Raw genomic sequence first — 13,776 nt, 5'->3', positions numbered from 1 at the left:
TCTCCCCCATGTGTCCCTCCCAAGTCATAGAAGGGTTTTCCTTAATTTAACTTGTTCCATATCTTGTGATGCTTATACCCTTTAGTCTAAAATCACAGGATATATTGCAACATACAAGTTGGAACCAACCCTTTTTTTTTTTTTTTTTTTTTTTTTGCGGTGTGCGGGCCTCTCACTGTTGTGGCCTCTCCCATTGTGGAGCACAGGCTCCGGACACGCAGGCTCAGCGGCCATGGCTCACAGGACCAGCCGCTCTGCGACATGTGGGATCCTCCCGGACCAGGGCATGAACCCACGTCCCCTGCATCGGCAGGTGGATTCAACCACTGCGCCACCAGGGAAGCCCTGAACCAACCCTTTTTTAACTTAATTATATATTTTATCTGGTCTTGCTAAAATATTATTTGTTTGTTTGATTTTTCAGCTGAATGAAGAAACTCAAGAATATATATTGAATCTTTTCCAGCGTTATGTTGATGACGGTTTAAATTTTATCAATAAGAAATGCAACCAAGCAATCCCACAAGTGGACATAAGCAAAGTTACTACGCTCTGTTGCTTATTGGAGTCTTTGATACTTGGGAAAGATGAAGTTAATTTGGCAAGGGTAGGAAAGGTTTTCTTACTGCTATAAAACTAGGAAAATGTGATTATTGTATACATGCTCTGCAAATAAACAACTCCAAACTTTCTATCATATGATTATTTGATTTTCAAGTTAATTTTCTAGGGGACTAATGACTATGAATAGATTCATGCAATCTCAGATTTGGAAAGAATTTAGCCTATAGATTACTCCGCTACTCAATGTTTAAACTTCCTTACAGTATAACATAATCACAGTGTGTGTCTACTTAAATACCTTCATGCAGTCATAAACATAGTTATAATAGTTGAAAGACAACCTTGAGCTTTTGTTCTACATGCTCCTTGCCATTCATTTTCCCATCAGAGTATTTAAATATATACTATTATAAACCATCACTCTGTGCACCATTGAATGAAATATAAGAAACATACAATGTGCCCTTTTAAAAATGCGTAATTCTAAACAAAACAGACTTTAGACTTTGCAATTTAAGATTCTTTTTATGTTAGCATATAAAATATTAAAATTCTTTCCCTTTGTTCTTTCAGGAGCAAACAAAACTGAACACCGTACTGTGTCAGACTTTTGTATTCTGTTACTTATGGTCTTTAGGTGGGAATCTAACTGAAAACTACTGGGATTCTTTTGATACATTTATTAGAACACAATTTGAAGATAATCCTGATGCCAGGGTGAGAGCCAAATAAAGTTAACTTTAACATAATAACTCTGAATCATTAAAATTAAATTTCAAGACTAAAACTTTAAAAGCCTTGGTCCTACTACAAATTCTTCATGTAAAAGTGTTTCTAAAATTATTCACTTTCTTAAACTATAGGTAACGTTTATTGTATTAAAAATTTTAGGAGTTCTCTCCTGGCCATGTGAAGAAAGTAAGGTATAAAAGTGTATAAAAACTCCCTACTATTAGCAAAAACATTGAATTTTAGTTTGTAAACTTATTTTTTCACAGTGTTATGGTTTAGCAATTCTGAAGCTACTTTCTGTATGTTCTAAAATTGAGCAAATGAATCAATATATTGAAGATAATGGCAACGAGGTTTCTCACTGTTAAGAGAAGGGACTTAACAAATATGGAAGAGAAAGATTAGAATGCACCTTGTGTTATTGGATTGGAATTATAGGTTTTGGTACTCATGGAATATATATATATGGGTCTATACATCCATCCATACATAAATTTCTTACTTCTGTCTGCTGAGAGGAACTAGAAGGAATGACACCTCAATAGCAATGAGCATACTTAGTTACTGATTTCTAAATACTATTCTCCATGAAAGAGAACCAAAGCACCTTAGTGAAACAGCTGATTCCAGTACTGAAGCAGGGAAAGTTCGAAGAGCCCAGAATATCTTTTGTCAGATAGTGAAGAAGTGCTTGAAGCACGACGGCACGTGTCAAAAGAGCACAGGAGAAGATTTTTCACTATGTACTCAGTTTTTTAATAGTAATATCCTATTATCTATTACGCTGTACAGCTGCTGTTGGATTTTTGTTTCTTGCTTTAGTAAATGGCCAGACAGCCACGTAATAGTAGCCAGAACTCAATGAGTGTTATAGATTCTTCTTTCTTTACTGACCTGAGTAAAGTGAATGGATTTTTTCTTCTAATTAATTTTTTTCAAATATTTCCTCTTCTCTTCTTCCTTGTTGCCTCTGAATAACTCAGGTTCTTTTCATTTCTTTTCTTGGTTGTTAAAATAGCCTATTTATTATTCCCTTGCTTTTGGTCCAGTCCTGTCTAATTCACCTATACACCATTGTTTTTTAGAATTACAGGTTACAATCTATTAATTGGTCATGAAATCAGTTGAAAGACTCTTAACCCAATTTTTAAAAATGAAATATCCACTATCACAACTTTTAGTCAACACTATATTGGTGATCCTAGCCAGTGCAATAAGGCAAGGAAAAAATAAATAAACTTTAGAAAGGAAATGAAACTGTCATTATTTGCAGAAAACATAACTGAATATGTAGAAAATCCTAAAGTTTTCTTAAAAATAGAATAGAATATAAAATAGAGTGATAGTTGGGGTGAATATTATACATATTTGAACACACATATATATATGTATGTACCATGTCACCATGTCAAATTGAGTCACTGTCAAGTGTGCTTGAAACACCACTGCTCTGTACAGCTGCCAGAATGAACTTTCTGAAATGTAATCTGATCATGTCACACACCTACTTAGAATCCTTCACTGAACTCTTGCTGCAAGCTCTTTAATAAATGACATTTTTATAATTTGGCCCCATCTGTGTTTCCAGACTTATCTCTTATAGTCCCCAACATGCATGCCACTTTCCATGGCTTCCAGACCTGTTTTCTGAGCCTGAACCCTGACTCCTTCTTCCCCATCCCCATCTCATCCCTTCTTTACCTTGCTTGAAGGACAAAGACTGACTCTTGCTTGTCCTTCAAATCTAAGTTGTAGCATCACCACCCCTTAGAAGCCCTCCTAAATCTCTAGCCACAACTATAACTCTCCTGCAAGTAGAAATGAGCCATCTCTCCTTTGTGAGTGTACTAAACTCCACTATAACCCTTATTTCTCCATGAGTATTAACTAATGTGCTTGTGTCCCCCAGGTAGATTACAAGGTCATTGAAGGCAGAGGTTGGGTCTGATTCAGCATTTTCCCCTAACACCAAACACAGTATTTGGCATGGAGTAAGCCCCTGAATGTTGGATTGAATTGAAAATGATTTACAATTCTAATATGGGGTTTTGATATAGTCAATATATCAGGTTTTTACTATACTGCATTGCATGATTAAGCTTAAAGAATTAGACTCTGATCTTAAACAACTACTTTTCCACAAAGGAACAAAAATCCAAATCCATCCATGTTCCATGACTGCCTTTGTTTCTGTGTAAATATTTCTGTTGCCATGTGTCAATCCTATTGAAAGTGATGTTTAATTTTATACTCTAGCTTCCCAGTTCTGGTGATCTGTGGAGCATTCACATGGACTTTGACACCAAACGGCTGGATCCCTGGGAACAAATCATACCCACCTTCAAGTACAGCCGAGATATTCCGTTTTTTGAAATGCTTGTCCCTACAGCTGACACAGTGCGCTTTGGGTATCTAATGGAAAAACTACTGGCGGTCAGGCATTCAGTGCTGTTTACCGGAATAACGGGAGTTGGCAAGGTAGGAAACCTACATCAAACAAGAAGTCCTGTCCGAAACAAGGGCATGGTGAACTTAGAATTGTAAGCTCCGTAAATAATACCTTATTTCTCAGGGGAATTCCTTTTGAATTTTGATTATTTTTTCAGGAAGAATGTGACTGTGCTGAATCTATATCGACTGCACAGTTTGCCACTTTCTGAATAAATCCTGGGTGTCAATAATATATATAAACCAGAGAACCCTGTGGACCAATCTTCTGTGTTTGGGGGCTTTTATGTTGTGTCCTTTAGAAGTTCTAGGGCTGCCACTGCACAGGTTAAGGTGGGAATTTGTCAAGGCAGTTTGTGTCCCCAATGGACTATTGATGAAGGTCAGTCTGTCCCCTCCTGCCCATTTACTTCTACCCGACACAGCGATGGTGTTTAGGAAAAGTGGAGTATAGAGGAAAAGGCTGATTGTTTGGTCTTCTTCTTGGTTTGGGGGGAATCCATATAAACAGACACTCACTGTTTCCCCTCTAAATTATTTCTGAGTTTCTAAATCTTACTATCAAATTGACTTGGATAGTAACCAAGATGGCTTTTGGTATGATCCTAAAATAAAAACTTTTGCTGAGATAGAGCTGATTAGGATATTTCTTTGGCTCTGATAAATATCATTAAACGGAATCTCCAGGAAGAGAAAGGCAGATATTTCAATCTGGCTTTAACCTCTGTCCTTTTCTGTCCTGTTTCTTACTCATTGTTCTGGAATATTACTGATATAGACAATTGAAAGATTTTATATTGAATGAGAAATCAATTAACATTTTTTTTTATTTTAAAGTCTGTTATTACAAAAGGACTGCTAAATAGAATTCAAGAATCAGCTGGCTATGTTCCTGTTTATCTAAATTTTTCTGCTCAAACTTCATCTGCAAGAACACAAGAGATCATTGAATCAAAACTGGAAAGGAAAAGAAAAAATATTCTAGGTAAGAATTATCCTTGTCATTTGTCTCACACAAATTAATTATTAAATGCTAATAAGTCACATAAACCGTGCATGTAATAAAATTACAATTGGATATTTTCTTTGCTTAATTTATTTGTAAAGGTAATTCTGTTAATGGTATTCTCTCCTGGGTATAGATCTAGATATCTTACTGTTAGCAAGCAGGTAGTTTATTTCTATCATCACCTTCAACTCAGAGCATCTTCAATCTCTGCCTCTCCGAGGCTTTCCCTCTCTCCACTCATGCCATGCTTTCAAACCTGCATTGATTTCCCTTTATTTAAAACAAACAAACAGGGGCTTCCCTGGTGGCACAGTGGTTAAGAGTCCACCTGCCAATGCAGGGGACATGGGTTTGAGAGACTGGCAGGATCCCACATGCCGCGGAGCAACTAGGTCCGTGCGCCATGACTGCTGAGTGTGCACTCTGGGACCCGCGAACCACAACTACTGAGCCCGCGTGCCACAGCTACTGAAGCCTGTGCGCCTGGAGCCCATGCTCTGCAGCAGGAGAGGCCACCACAATGAGAAGCCCGTTCACCGCAACGAAGAGTAGCCCCTGCCCGCAGCAACTAACGAAAGCCCGCGCACAGCATCAAAGACCCAATGCAGCCAAAAATTAAAAAAAAAAAAAATTAAAAAAAACCTCTTTATGTCTGGTGCACTGACTTATCTGAACTCAGTAGGGAATAAGCGTGAAAATGTTTTGGTGTTTCCTTCAGTCAGCGCTTTCCGCCAAGCTTTGTGGGATCTCTCTCACCCTGCCTTATTAACCGCTTAGATAAATACCATAACCTTCTGGTCACTTGCAATTTTGAGTCTGGTCCAATGTAAAGCTTCAATCCAAACCCCAAAATTTATTTTTGTCTTTTTTTTGTTTTTGAAGTATAGTTGATTTACAATGTTGTGTTAATTTCTGCTGTACTGCAAAGTGATTCTGTTATACACATATATACATTTTTTATATTCTTTTCCGTTATGGTTTATCCCAGGAGATTTCATATAGTTCCCTGTGCTATACAGTATGACCTTGTTGTTAATCAGTCCAAACCCAATTTAAAGCTCTTCCTCTCCTCTGCTGTAAGCCAGGTTTGTGGCTGGAGGCGCTGGAGGGATATGGGGGCTCTTTTACTCTTCCCACCCTCCCTCTAGGAGGCTCTAGTGTATCTGGATGGGAGGAGAAGGGAAGGACAAGGTTCTCCCTAACTGAAGTTTAGGTGGGCCTCTGTGGATTGCCCCTGCTTCTCCGTTGGCCTGATGGTTGTCCACGCTTTCAGCGTGGCAGGCTTCCAGGAGCAGGTTTTCTCAGGGCCTCCCAGAAGAATTGTGCACAGGCCAAGCATTGACCTTCCCACTGGAAGGTTCCCTGATGTTGGGAATCACGGTCTCAGACCCACTTTGTCCCACCCTCCAGTGGCACATCCTGCAGCCTCCTGCTGCTGGGGTCCACTTGCCCAGCCCACAGCCCTCCTGGGTGGAGCACTAGGCAGAGCTCAGGCCCAGCTACCTTCCACATTGTCTATCATCTCACAGGCCCTGTCATGCCAGCTGCTTTCCTAGCCCCTCTCTGTTACCCTTTTCCTGCTCAGGTAGGCGCAGGGCAAAGGAAGCCAGTCTTTCTGGTGGGGGCCCCAAATTTTTATGAATGGTACTCATAGCACGCCTCCCCACCCCTGACCTGCTACTTGGCTTCCAGAGGCCAGAAGATGAAGTGGGGCACTGAGTTTGCCTCATTCTCTTTGGAATTGTCACATGCTGGATGCCAGCGTAGTGGAGTCACTTCCTCTTCTTAAGTTATTCTCTCTTCTGTGTTATCACTCTTTTTTTTCTTCTGAATGTATATATTGACTTTCTTTAAGTTAAATATGCCATTGTACAGCTCCATTGCACTGGCTTTCCCTTTGATGTAATAAGGATGTTTTGAATATCCTGTCCTGTTTTCCCTGTAGGGGGTGGTGGGATGGCATTTATGTAAGGAAACTTTTGGGATTCTTCTGCTTCCTCCTGTGAAAAGGAAATGACTTTACTCACCCCAGGCCACACAGTTGGTGAGGGCAGTGGGAGTGGGTGGGATTGAGGAAGGTCAACTGAAGTGCTAAGATCCACAGCTTCGTGTCGGAGCCTGGATGGGGCCAGAGGGAGATCTCTCGTCCTCAAGACAAGACTCTGCTGGGACCCTTCTCACTCTGTAGAAAACTGAGCTCATTATGACCTGCACGGTGTTCACTGAGTCCAAAGCCTTACCTAAGTCTCGTCTTACGTTTACCAAGGGCAAATAATAATTCTTAAATTCATGTTGTTTCCTAGGAGCACCAGGAAACAAACGAATTGTGATTTTTGTTGACGATTTAAACATGCCCAGACTGGATCACTATGGCTCTCAGCCTCCCATTGAATTACTTCGGCAATATCAAGATTTTGGTGGATTTTATGACAGAAACAAACTCTTTTGGAAAGACATACAGGTTACTTTAGGTTTTAAATTACTTTGCATGTTTCAGTTTAAATGGCAGTGAAATATGGTGTATTCATTTGCTAGGGTTGCCATAACAAAGTACAACAGACTGGGTGACTCAAACTATAGAAATTTATTTTCTCACAGTTCTAGAAGGCGGAAGTCCAAGATCAAGATGTCAGTAGGGTTGGTTTATTCTGAGGCCTCTCTCCTTGGCTTATAGATGGCCGTGTTCTCCCTATGTCTTCTTATGATTTTCTCCCTGTATCCATGTCCAAACTGTCTCTTCTTGTAAGGACACCAGTCATATTGGATTAGGACCCACCATAGTGACCTCATCTTAACTAAATTACCTCTTTAAATACCCTACCTCCAAATACAGTCACATTGTGGGTTACGGGGAGTTAGGGCTTCAACACATGATTGGCCAAGAGGAGGCAGAGAAGGACACATAATTCAGCCCATGACATATGGCCTCTGCATTTCTTGTGTGTAACTCAATTCATTCAGTCTGTATTGGCTTCTCGCCATGCTTGATTAATGAGATTTATAGACAACTGAGACAGCCCCGGCCTCCTGGAGGGCTCAGCTTTGGAGGATGGCTGAACATGTGTTTATAATGTAGGTTGATAAGTGGAAAGAGACTGGAGGGGAGCAGGGGTGGGCACTGGGTTGATGATGAGAGAATCCTTCCCAGAAGAGGTGATGTCAGAACAGGATTTCGCAGGCAGGGCAGGGCAAAGCAAGGAAAGGGAGTTATTTACATCTCAAAGCAAGTAATGTGAGACACCATGGGGGTGTGGAATGTGAGCAGCAAAGCAGCAGGACATGCAAAGGTCAGCCCAGGGCGCCATGGTGCCATGATGAGGAATGTGATTAGGAGCCTCTGAAGGAAACATTGTAGAAAGATCCCCTTGGCTGCAGGGAAGGTATGGACTAGAGAGGAGGCAAGGCCAGAAGCACCTACAATATCATGTATTGACCAGTAGAACATGTTATGACCAGAGGCTCAAAGGAACCTAGCCCTGTATTTCCCCTAGGAGCAATGGTTCAGGGTGCATTAATTCAGTGTTCCTGGCAATTTTATAGAACACAGCTACCACAAAAAACAAGAACTGACTATACTTAGTATTTATTAAATATATTTTAACCTAAGGTACAAATTCTTACAATTTTTTAAGATTAGATTTTTACATAGGAGTATTTATACAAGATAGATGAGTTAGCTAAGTAACCTTGAGTAACTTATTTATCAACCAGGGCCTTGATTTTTTCATCTACAAACCGGAGATAACAACAGTGATCTCCTGAGGTGGTTGTGAGAATTAAGTCAGATAATGTGTTGGAAAATATAACACAATGCTGTCCTAGGGTAGGTCCTCCAAAACTGTTGGTTGAGTCCTACTGTTGGGATGGGCACATTGCATGTCCTTCTTTGCTGGGTGACCCGAGTGGATTTCTCTCCATACAGGATGTAACGATTGTATCAGCGTGCGCACCTCCAGGTGGTGGCCGCAACCCCGTGACCGCCCGCTTCATCCGACACTTCAGCATGTTCTGTCTCCCGATGCCCTCAGAGCACAGTCTGAAACAGATTTTTCAGGTGAGGCTGGATTCCAACTTGGGCAAGAGGGGAAAAGAAAACTTATTTGTTCCAAGATTCACACAGAACAGTCCGTTTCTAGGGAGCCCATCCATCATTTCCTCAGCAGAAACCAGGTAAGCACAGGGGCATCTGGGCAGTAGCTTATAGGCATTTGCATCATGGCCTTCTGCGTTTGTGGTCTCAGAGGTAGTTTTAGGAATGCAGAAAGCTGGTCAGAACACTGCCCCTACCTCTAAAGAAGGCTATGTCCCAGGCCCTTGACTCTCAGCAGATCTCATCCCTACCCAGCCCCGGCCTCTGTGCTCGTCTCCTCGCTGATCGCCATGTCTATGTCCACTTGCCCAGCAGACACCACCCCTGATAACCCAGCGGGCTCAGGCTCAACACATCAACCCAGAATTTATCATCCCTGCTGCCACCACCCCCACAGCAGAAACAACCACGCTTATTTCTTCCATCTGCACAAACTTCCCCAGGGGACCACTTCCTCGTCCTTTAACTGGGGGAAATAACTGTGTCTGCCCTGTAAGGGATCAGCAGAAGGGTTCAGAAAGTGCAAGGCATTAACCTAAGTAGAATGATGCGAGACCACAAAGCAGCATGACCAGAGCGAGTATGTCATACCAACCAGCAAAGACGCTCAGAGGAGACAGCCAGTGAGCTGAGTCCTACAAGGTGGAATTGACAGGGGTGGACAGAAACACACAGGTGAATGTGGTCACAGAGGCAGGAAGTGGTAATGTGTGCATCCAGGTAGGATGAGACAGGTGACTGGTCTGAAGAAACTGGCTTTGGTTGCAATCACCCAGGAGCCAAAGAGGCAGTGATACAGGCATAAAGTGAGCCTCTGCATTTACCTGCATCAGCCTCTCCTTCCAATGGGGTCTTCTTAGAGGAGAGAAAGGACCAGAACCAGTACATACACAACAGTCAGCTGGAAAGTGGTTTTCATATTGAAATTACATCCATGGGAAATTATTTTTAATAAATTTGAAGTCGTTCCAATAAGCTGTTTAGGAGCTAATGCCAAAAGGATACATAAGAACTGCCACATTTCGGAAAACTTTTAGAGAGTACTTTAGAATAGGAAAGGATGGGAGCTTATCTACCATAATTAAGTAGCAAGTACAGAACATGACAGGAAGTGGGTAACGGGGACCAACACAAGTATTAGACTTTTTTAAATCCTACCTTTTGTTGAGAACCTTTATGTGTATATTCTAAAGTTTGAAGTGAGTGATTCCCACCATGGTATCCTGACACACTTTGTGATGTGATCAGTGATGAGGGGGTGTCCCAAGTAACTTATGCCTGATGATAAGGTACTAAATTCGCAAATTATTTTACATTTTAACAAATTCAAGCAAATTCAAAGTTACCCTAACAACAACAACAAAATGTCATTCTTAATGATTCCAAAATATTTTTTTGGGTGGGAGGAAGAAGGTAGAGTCTGAGCTCCTGGAAATGAAAGTGATCCCAACCTTCAGCCTCCTCCCTCTGCCTGTGGGAATCACATCTACGGAAATGTGTCACTTACAGGAACATCAGCCAGCAAACACGTTACAGATGAAAACAGGCAGGAACTGCTTTTTCCCACTGTAACTTAGAGGCTATCATTTAAAACTCACCCTAGCTGTGGGTGGTAATAGAAATGAAATGCAGCAAAACTGAGAGATTCTGGGTTGGACTGCATTCAGGTGGGAAGTATATTTTTCTCATTAGCAGAACAGACTGGAGATTTTGTCTGTAGAAAAAAAGGCCTTGGATCCCAAACTTTTTTTTTTTTTTTTTTTTTTTTTTGGTACGCGGGCCTCTCACTGTTGTGGCCTCTCCTGTGGCGGAGCACTGGCTCCGGACGCGCAGGCTCAGTGGCCATGGCTCACGGGCCCAGCCGCTCCGCGGCATGTGGGATCTTCCTGGACCGGGGCACGAACCCATGTCCCCTGCATCGCCATGCGGACTGTCAACCACTGTGCCACCAGGGAAGCCCCCAAACTTTCTTTTTAATCACAGCCCATCTAAGCAGAGTTCACAGCCCACCTTTCCTGTCCTTATCGTATGGAGGAGAAAGAACTTGGGGATTACCAAGAATTGAAAAAAGCAAAATCAATAAGTTAAAGTAAATTTGTTGTTTTGTATATATATATGACAGTATTTATATATATGTAACTATACTATATATTAGATAGATATAGATGTAAACTGTGTTAGTATTTGTGTGATGGAGAATAAACAGACTGGGATTTTTATTTTTGTCGTATTAGGATGGTCCTACTCAACATGAGGTCCAAAAAGGAGAATGTTACATTCATGTTGGGGGCTCGTCAGGACAGTACCTCAAAAAGATAGTCCTCACAAACTGCTTTTACAAATAATGTTCAACAGAAGGCTCATTGAAAACAAATACTTTGATTTATTTCAAACTATGTCATATATGAGCCCCAAATCTAAAGTCACGAGGGCTGACTTGCAAGCATTTGATATGCATTCTGGCGCCTTCTCCCATAAGTAATTCCAAGGCTAATGGTGATGGGAGTTTATCTATTTAAAAATGTAATATGAGTTTCCCTAGCAACTGGGGCTAGAAGGCTAATAAATACGTACTCTCAGCTTGTGGCAAGTGATATATGAGAAGATCAGAGAGCCATAAGCGAGACTGATGGGAGGACTTATCTTAGATTGGGTAGTCAGGGAAGGCCTCTCTGAAGGACATGTAATATCCAACATGAAGGATGAGAAAGTCCCTGCGAAGCAGAGAGCCCTGTGGGAATGGGTCCTGGGGGAGAAGAGAGCATGGGTAGTAAGGCCAGGGAGGCTGACACAGCATCTGGTGGGGAGAGAGGGTAAGGAGAAGAGGCTGGGCAGGGGCAGAGTATGCACTGGTGGGGGTGCAGGGCCTTATTTCCCTGATTAAAGGTAACAGAAGGGAGATGAGTGGGAATGGAGAGGCCAATGAGTAAGGAGGGAGTGAGGAAGCCCAGATGAAAAGGAGTGAGGGCTGGAATGGGGTGTCGTCAAGGGGAACAGAAGGAAGCAGGCAGATTCAAGAAATGTATTCAAGAGCGACTGTGGGGGACAAAGAAGGGCAGGTTTCAAAAGAGACTTCTAGGACTTCCCTGGTGACACAGTGGTTAAGAATCCGTCTGCCAATGCAGGGGACACTGGTTCAAGCCCTGGTCCAGGAAGATCCCACATGCTGCGGAGCAACGAAGCCCATGTGCCACAACTACTGAACCTGTGCTCTAGAGCCTGCAAGCCACAACTACTGAAGCCCACGCACCTAGAGCCCGTGCTCCACAACAAGAGAAGCCACCGCAATGAGAAGCCCGCGCACCGCAACGAAGAGTAGACCCCACTCGCCGCAACCAGAGAAAAGCCCGCGCGCAGCAACGAAGACCCAATGCAGCCAAAAATAAATAAATAAATTTTTAAAAAAGAAGAGAAAAGAGACTTCCAAGTTCCTGATCTGAGTGGAGGGTGGGGCCATACACTGAGCTAGGGAAGCGGAAGGGTGGGGAGTTCACAGGTGTCAGTAAGTCGAACTTTCAATATACATGAGGGTGAAAGTCTACAGATTTGTTGGTCATTCACCCATAAGAATCAGAGAGAGGACTTCAGCTCATTTCCAGATAAGTGTGAGCACTCCGTGAAGACCCTCTGGACCCACAGCCAGATGAGGTCTAATCACTTGAGAGTGGGTTCACGGTAAGTCCACTGGTCAGCTGTGAATGCTGCTCAGGCAGCACCAGACAGTCACAGAGGACAGAAGTGAGTCCATTCTGGAGAACATATTCTGAAATGGAAAGAAGAGGGTGTTTTTGTTTTTTGTGTTTTGAGTTTCCTTCATTGAAATGTAGTTGATTTACAATGTTGTGTTAGTTTCAGGTGTACAGCAAAGTGATTCGGTTATAGGTATATATATAGTCTTTTTCATATTCTTTTCCATTACGGTTTATTACAGGATATTGAATATAGTTCCCTGTGCTAACCACTACGACCTTGTTGTTTGTCTATTTTATATATGGTAGTTTGTATCTGCTAATCCCAAACACCTAGTTTATCCCTCCCCCAGAAGAGTTTTTTCTTTAATTAATTTTTATTGGAATATGGTTGCTTTACAATGTTGTGTTAGCCTCCACTGCACAACAAAGTGAATCTGCCATACACATACATACATCCCTCCCTTTTGGACTTCCCTCCCATTTAGGTCACCACAGTGCATCAGGTAGAGTTCCCTGTGCGATACAGTATGTTCCAATCAGTTGTCTATTTTATACATAATATCAATAATGTATATGTGTCAATCCTAGTCTCCCAATTCCTCCCTCCCCCCACCCTTTCTCCCTTGGTATCCATACATTTATTCTCTACGTCTATGTCTCTTTTTCTGCTTTGCAAATAAGATCATCTATACCATTTTTCTAGATTCCACACATATGCGTTATTATATGATAATTGCTTTTCTCTTTCTGACTTACTTCACTCTGTATGACACTCTCTAGGTCCATCCACATCTCTACAAATAACTCAATTTCATTCCTTTTTATGGCTGAGTAATATAGCGTTGTATACATGTGCCACATCTAGAAAAGAAGAGTTTTAACATCCACATGTCCTTGCACTGTAATTTGGTTTTCTACTTATTATTAGAAAAAGTATCGTCAGATCTGGAGTATATGAAAGATAAATTTTGGTTAAAAAAAAAATCTAACCCTCTCATATTACATTTCTGATTCTAGGCCATCTTAAGTGGCTTCCTAAATGACTTCCCACCAGCTGTAAAGCAAACTGCATCCAAAATTGTGGAAGCCTCAGTTGAGATCTATAACAGGATGAGTGTGGATCTTCTGCCTACACCAGCCAAGTCTCATTATGTCTTTAACTTGAGGGATTTATCCAAATGTGTGCAAGGTAGTGTATGGAACCTTCATTCTCTGCCCTGCACCCTCGTTCCATTTCCATT

At 41.7% G+C, this 13,776-nt stretch overlaps 1 protein-coding gene across 1 annotated transcript in view; it reads left to right on the top strand.

Annotated features, from left to right (window-relative positions):
- Positions 1–13,776, top strand: part of DNAH6 (dynein axonemal heavy chain 6) — a 291,734-nt gene that overhangs the window by 157,512 nt on the left and 120,446 nt on the right. The window contains exons 36-42 of the mRNA XM_019942077.3: positions 425–607; positions 1,138–1,281; positions 3,553–3,774; positions 4,582–4,729; positions 7,057–7,214; positions 8,676–8,807; positions 13,553–13,724. Of these exons, the coding sequence (XP_019797636.2) occupies positions 425–607; positions 1,138–1,281; positions 3,553–3,774; positions 4,582–4,729; positions 7,057–7,214; positions 8,676–8,807; positions 13,553–13,724 (1,159 nt within the window). The remainder of the gene's footprint in view (positions 1–424; positions 608–1,137; positions 1,282–3,552; positions 3,775–4,581; positions 4,730–7,056; positions 7,215–8,675; positions 8,808–13,552; positions 13,725–13,776) is intronic.

This window comes from Tursiops truncatus, chromosome 14 (genome assembly GCF_011762595.2).
Source record: "Tursiops truncatus isolate mTurTru1 chromosome 14, mTurTru1.mat.Y, whole genome shotgun sequence".
Taxonomy (NCBI): domain Eukaryota; kingdom Metazoa; phylum Chordata; class Mammalia; order Artiodactyla; family Delphinidae; genus Tursiops; species Tursiops truncatus.
This window is presented reverse-complemented; position numbering and strand designations above follow the sequence as displayed.